Source organism: Diadema antillarum, unplaced genomic scaffold (assembly GCF_040938485.1).
Source record: "Diadema antillarum isolate AM-2024a unplaced genomic scaffold, OU_Dant_1.0 seq00001966_RagTag, whole genome shotgun sequence".
NCBI classification, from domain to species: Eukaryota; Metazoa; Echinodermata; class Echinoidea; order Diadematoida; family Diadematidae; genus Diadema; species Diadema antillarum.
In genome coordinates this window covers 75,001-81,466 of record NW_027272625.1, presented here as the reverse complement: position 1 = coordinate 81,466, position 6,466 = coordinate 75,001, and the positions used below count along the sequence as shown (strand labels likewise).

The 6,466-nt window shown below is 35.2% G+C and overlaps 1 protein-coding gene across 1 annotated transcript in view; it reads right to left on the bottom strand.

Moving 5' to 3' along the window:
* Window positions 1-402: 402 nt before the first annotated feature.
* LOC139713437 (tyrosine kinase receptor Cad96Ca-like) overlaps window positions 403-6,466 on the bottom strand; it is a 6,846-nt gene continuing 782 nt past the window's right edge. Inside the window, exons 3-10 of the mRNA XM_071625168.1 lie at window positions 6,102-6,272; window positions 5,386-5,481; window positions 4,932-5,113; window positions 3,959-4,063; window positions 2,091-2,196; window positions 1,661-1,757; window positions 1,288-1,387; window positions 403-499 (exon numbers count right to left, since the gene is read on the bottom strand). Coding sequence (XP_071481269.1) covers window positions 434-499; window positions 1,288-1,387; window positions 1,661-1,757; window positions 2,091-2,196; window positions 3,959-4,063; window positions 4,932-5,113; window positions 5,386-5,481; window positions 6,102-6,272 — 923 coding nt within the window. The 3' untranslated portion in view covers window positions 403-433. The remainder of the gene's footprint in view (window positions 500-1,287; window positions 1,388-1,660; window positions 1,758-2,090; window positions 2,197-3,958; window positions 4,064-4,931; window positions 5,114-5,385; window positions 5,482-6,101; window positions 6,273-6,466) is intronic.

The window sequence follows — 6,466 nt, the reverse complement described above, 5'->3', positions numbered from 1 at the left end:
TTAAAAGATACAAATCCATAAGTGAGCTGTGGACATTATGCCACTTGAATAGGAAGCTAATGAACCATGTAAGATGCATTGAATATGATATTTATAACACCAATACGACAACATTGCATATAATCAAGCAAAGAAGTAATACTCTAAGTGCGTGGAAGTCTTTTTTGCTGTGCTGAACATTGATAAAAACATAACATTTAAGACAATGACGACACTACAGAATCAAAACAAGAAATACTCTGTTTCATTTTGTTAAGTTCTCCATCTTTAGCTTAGTAGGACTTAAGAAAAATGTAACGTCGGTCAATGAAGACATATTAGCACTGACAGACACGCATTTCATAGTGTGAAAATATATTGTGAAAAACGAAAATATCTCAAGCCACAAAAAGTGTCCACAAAAAAAAAAAAGGCTTTTCATCCTTCTGGACGTCTAGACTGTTATATCCGCCACAGATTCGTACAATCTCTCATCCAGGTTCTGAAGTGACAGGTATTCCTAAATAGAAAGAGCAAAGTAAGCACAGTTTAGTGGAAATAATTTCATTTTAGTCTACAATCATTTTCTGTGATCTTAAAAAGAATTAAGAAATATCAAAGCCTTCAAATGTTTTTAATTATGATAATGACATAGCATTAGGCCCTACATTAATCGTTTCCAAAATGAGTTTCATAATCATAAACAATATCTAATTGTGTATGATCAATATGGTTCGGAAAGCTATGTTTATTCTCACCAAATGTTACACTATAATTGATTAATAATTTGTAATCAAAATGATGTTTTATAACATAAGATAGGAAGCACACTCCTGTGCAAGTACAATGGTAATCCCAGCTTGAATTTACAGTGTTTGATTAAAAAAAAAAAACATACCGTATCCTTTATGATAACTCAGTGAAAATACGTATTGATAGAATATTTGGCCCACTAGCATTTGTGCAGGTGTTATGTGATTGGTACCTATTCGTCTGAATTTGACAATATATCCTCTCTTTTTTAATGTTCATATGACTCCAGAATTCTTTGCCGTGTTAACGTGAATTGATTTTTTTTTCTGCCTTTTCTTTCCTTTTGTCCAGGAACGTCGTCAAGAAATTCAGTTGAAACGCAGTGTATTGTGCTTTTTACAGGATACATGGTGTATAATTATCTACATAGGAAAGTAAACAGTTTTAAAAGTGCTAGATTGACAATAAGATCCTCAACACAATACATTAGAAATAATTAATGCTATGAGGAGCATCTTTCACTCCGACAATGAAAGAAATGAAAACGGTATTTACGTGATACACTTCCATTGTCGGTTCAAGTTTCCTCTGAATGACGTGATAAGAGCATCTCTTTGCTGGCTCCATTTCCCAGCAGCTGGTCATTATGAAGTATCTAAAGAAGGAGGAGAAATAAACAGAATTTTTAAGACCTATTGATCTCCTTACTGATCTGCGTTTTTATTCATTAAACAAATTTGATAAAATAAGAATACGCAAGTGTGCCATTATAGCGAAAGTGTCGCATCTAGACTGATTCCACAAAGAGCAGTTGGAATCGATGAAAATTCTCAACGAAAATAAGTAAACAACAGCAATAACAAAATCCACGCACACACACATTATATATTCACCTGCAAGCAAACAGGAAGTGAAGGTAAACACTCACAATTCTTGACCACAGTGAGAAGGGCGTGGCATCTTGTATCCCTTGGTAACCTGCTGCTTCACCATGTCCATCGTCATTTTGGGATATGGCCTTGCTCCTTGAAGACATATTAAACATATCACGTATTTCAACATTATATCTAATAGTGTTAAAGTTATGTTTTTCTATGTTTTTTTTTGCTACCTACTTTTATACTCTTTCTTCACTGGCAGTATAAATCATGATTCTCAAAGGAATGCACACTAATTGTAAATCTCAAATCTCGAGACATTACATTTTTTTGTGTAAATTACGTTCACTAATATTATGTGTCATTTTACATAATATCATAAAAGTTCTATATTCTGGTACGAATTATACGGGGAGAATAACTTCATATTATCACTTCCTTTAGTCTAGACCGAGGTTAATGAATTTTGTGATGTAATACCTAGAGTGACGATCTCCCAAAGAAGGATTCCGTATGACCAAATATCGCTTTCTAGAGTCCAATTTTTATTCTGCATTCCTTCAGGTGACATCCAGCGTGTTGGTTTCTGCAAAAAAGGAAAAAAAAAATGAACAGCATATCTCATACATTTTAAAGAATACACACATTTTTACCTCCATTCAATTTCACGTTAATGAACTAAGCAAAGACAGGTATCAGTGTTTTGTCTTGAGTAGCAGATTCTCGGACTTTATACTGTTTTGAGACTAAGGAGGGAATGGAATGGGCCCTTCAACACACAATCTTACTTTTTTGAGTTGATTGAGGTACTCTGTGGCATGAAAACATTCGCGCAGTAGTAGAATTTTTTTTCCATATAGGTGTGTGTGTGTGTTTTATTGATATATGTTATATGATGTAGGTATATCTAAACCCTTTTCAGAAAAAGAAAAAAAAATGTCCTTGTTAAGAGGGGTATTTCATTCTTGTTAGTAATCATGTTCAGATGGAATTATGCAAATTCCTTCTACGATTGTATCCTTGAATAATATAGGTTTTCCCGGTCAATTTCATACTTTTGTCATTCAACGTGTTCAAGTTCCTATTCTGAGCATTCGGTTTCACGCATTCAACGCTGGCAGCACTTTTCAAATCGGCAATCGCATTAAAAAATCCGGTCATTCGAATTCACTATCGGAGCATTCAAATTTAAGTGAGGAACACGCATTTCAGCAGTGAGCCTTCAAATTCATGTCAATCTGGCGACGGAATCTCGTCGGCCACCTATTCATTGAAAAACTCGGGCTTCACTAAAAGGAGTACGGGCACATGTCCCTCGGATAATATAGGACATAAAACGGAGGTCCCATGTGTGAGAGAGTACCAACCAACTCATGCACGTAAAAAATCCCTCTTCATGTACTCATCGCAAAGAGCAGGGCGTTTAAGCCGGTCAATTACACGTGGTCTCACCTACACCCAACTGGACCTCATGGAAGACCAGCTTTTGCAGCTGAATATGGGCTATCGAGCCATCTTCTCAGATGGAAAATGAAACAAACAAACAAACGAATATTATAGGTAATGTATAGGCCTACAGACGAGCATAATACGGAAGGTTTATTGACACCTTCGGGAAAAGAAAAAAAAACCCCAACAATTTCGACTACATTAAAACTGATAACATGAACATTGAATACGTCTAATTTGGTATTTTTGCTATCTTATTGGTTTACTTTTGAGGGACTATGTGAGATCATTGTGCGTCAGTTTGTCTTCAAATTGATACATTGTCATTATGACTTGTGATTGTTGGGGCGAAAGATGATTAGACTGTCGTTATGTTGTTTGGATGCACTGCTGATTGGACCTAACAATTTAAATTTATTGACATGAGAAACAAGACTGTTCTCTGTTCATTACAATGAACAGAGAACAATGAAGGACCTTTAAATAATCATAATTAGATACTGTACTATTAAGCCTTCACTGGTTGTGTGTGCCTTTTCTCCTTTCTTAAAAAAGTCTACTCCATTTTCCTCTTTAAATCGATTGCACGAAGTACGAACTTGATCGCCTGTAAATGAAAGCACACGCTCCAAACAAGCTCGGGACTATCACATGACTATCCCGTGAATTTGGATGCACGAGTGGGAAGTGCAATGCTCATAATTGGAAATTGAATGCCCGATCGTGAATTTGATTTGACGAAAACGAAATAGAACTCCCATGAGTGAAATTGATGCCTCGGATTCTGAATTTGAATGTCCGAATATTTTCGTCTGCGTGCGCTGTGTGAATTTTGAATGCACATTAATGAATACTGGAATTGCAAAAATATGAAATTTACCGGTAAAACCTATACTTACCCTCCCAGAGGGTGAAATGAATGACGTCATACCGTAGTCAGAAATCTTACAGATCCTGTCTTCCGTCATTAAAATGTTGTGAGCACACAGATTTCCATGGATAATCTAAGGAAGATATCAAATTGTGAACACTCTGATAAGAAATATCATGCATGGATTACAGGCTTGAGTGAACGTTATTATATTGCACATAATTATTATCTTTTTCAAAACGCAGGTGGAAGGAACACACACACACACACACAACACACAAACACACACAATGGGCTCAAGTCACTGGATGCGATTTAAATCTGTCATATTCATATGGATGAAAAATCATATGTGGAGGAAGCTAGTACATTTTTGTGGGGTTTTATATGTTCCAAGAAAGAAAGAACATCATCAAGTACACATTTACATGTGTGTGTGTGTGTGTGTGTGTGTGCCTAGACTAAAATTCAAGCCCAGCTTGTTGTCTTGAATCCAGTCTTTTTTAAATGGTTAAGTCTACTATAGACAGTTTCAAGAAGCATATTTGGATCATGTAAGAGAATAATGAGATATTATATATGCTATCGGCAAACAAAGACAAGACGAAGACTGAATTGATGCATAGTTTTGTCATTTCACATTTCAAAGAATCAAAATAAGTTCTGCCTTCTTCCGATAACGGCGAAGTTGTCCACAAGAATTGAATCTGATCCACAAAGGAATGTTTTATATAATAGGCATTTCATGACATTGGTAAGGAACAGGTGATTATGTAAAAAAAGAACAGAGCATTACTTTAAATACGATAATATATTATGAGAGCTATCATCTATGAAACTAATAATAAGTAGCTACATGCTGGAAACCTTAAAAGCTCTAGATTTTAAATCTGAATCAGTAGCAGGTGTCCTCTATTATGTTTACTCATTTCATAAACAAATTGAACGTCTGCATTACTTACACTTATATCAAATAAATAAACCATTTCTTGTGTAATTACCTTGTTGGACGTAAGAAATTCCATCCCTTTTGCTACCTGCCAGGCGAACTTCAGTAACTTGGACTCATCAAAACGGGGTCTTGTTGGCTTGATGTTCCCGTAGGGAGATTTTGAGGACTGGTTATTAAACTGGAGAAAAGTCAGCAGTGTCCCACCGGAAACGAATTCGTGTACAGTGGCACCTGTATGATGTCACAATATTAGTTTTTACAGAAGTCGATACAAAGGTTTTGAATACTTCAACTTTGCAAACATTTTTTTCTTTTTTCTTGAATATTACCAACTTAGATATTCTAAGCAAATAAATGTCATTCAATAACTTGTTTAACATCATGAAAAGAGCAAATCGATATTTTAAGCGCTTTTTTTCATTGAAATATACTACGCTTAGATCACACCTTGTTCTATATATTTTTTCTTTTTTTTTTGGTCGGTGAAATCTAATAATACTTACGATATTCTTCACAGTATCCAAGACACGTCACGATATTTTGATGGTTTGGGAGTTTTTGCAAAGATTTCACCACCTGCAGAAGGTCTGGAACACTTTCTGTATAGCAGAAATTAGATGGAATATTTTGAAGATTAAAAAAGATGCATGAAGCTTAAGGAACGAAAGAATTGTAATTGACATCCGAAATCACAATTTTCCGCTAGTCTACGGTTTAAAAGCACGCTTTAAACAATTTTCTTTTTAAGATTTTCTTTTTAAGTCGATCAGCGAAATATATATACTTTTTTTTTGCTGTTACGAATTCCAACATTAATTCTTCAAGACCCGTCGTAAACCTATTTTCATGATCATTTAACATACAAATCATTGTCACAAAAGTTATTTTTTTTCTTTGCAATGCACGACTGTATAATTTTACCCTTAAACATGAAGTGAGGGCTTTAAAATGCATCTATTTTTAAGTACTGTGTATTTCTTTTTTTATATATATAATTGCAGGCAAATGGCATTTTCAACCTTGGAAATGCTTAAGGGGACACCTGCTTGCATTTTGTATCATCATGAACTAATGCTGTTGCTCTTAGACGTATAGCTTCAAATGTCGATCAATAACTTTGTCAGTTGACTTTTTATTATTTAAATGCTTTAAAAAAATCCACATTTAAACAGGAAAGCAAAACATCGTGTTATTTAATGAAAACAGTATTAGTAATAACCTGTAATCTGCCTCAGGGCTACCGGAGCCACTCCCTGTTTTGTGCGGAGTTCGCCCTTCCACACGTCGCCAAACTTCCCCAAGCCGATGGAACCAAGTCGAGAAAAGAACGTTAAGTTTTCAGGTTCCAGAGCAACGGTGCTTGGTGTAAGTGGCTGATATACAGCATTACCTGTCAAATGGAGGAAAATAGGCTTTCATGTTTTCATTACAGTCTACCCTCTTTTTTGTTGGTTTGTTTGTTTGTTTCTGCGTTTGAGACGTTTAAAAAAAGCGACCTTTTGTACAGTGATGCTCTTCCATCACAATACTTCACTATAGACAAGTTACGATAGCTTGTAATTGGTTTGGTCATCAATATTGAAA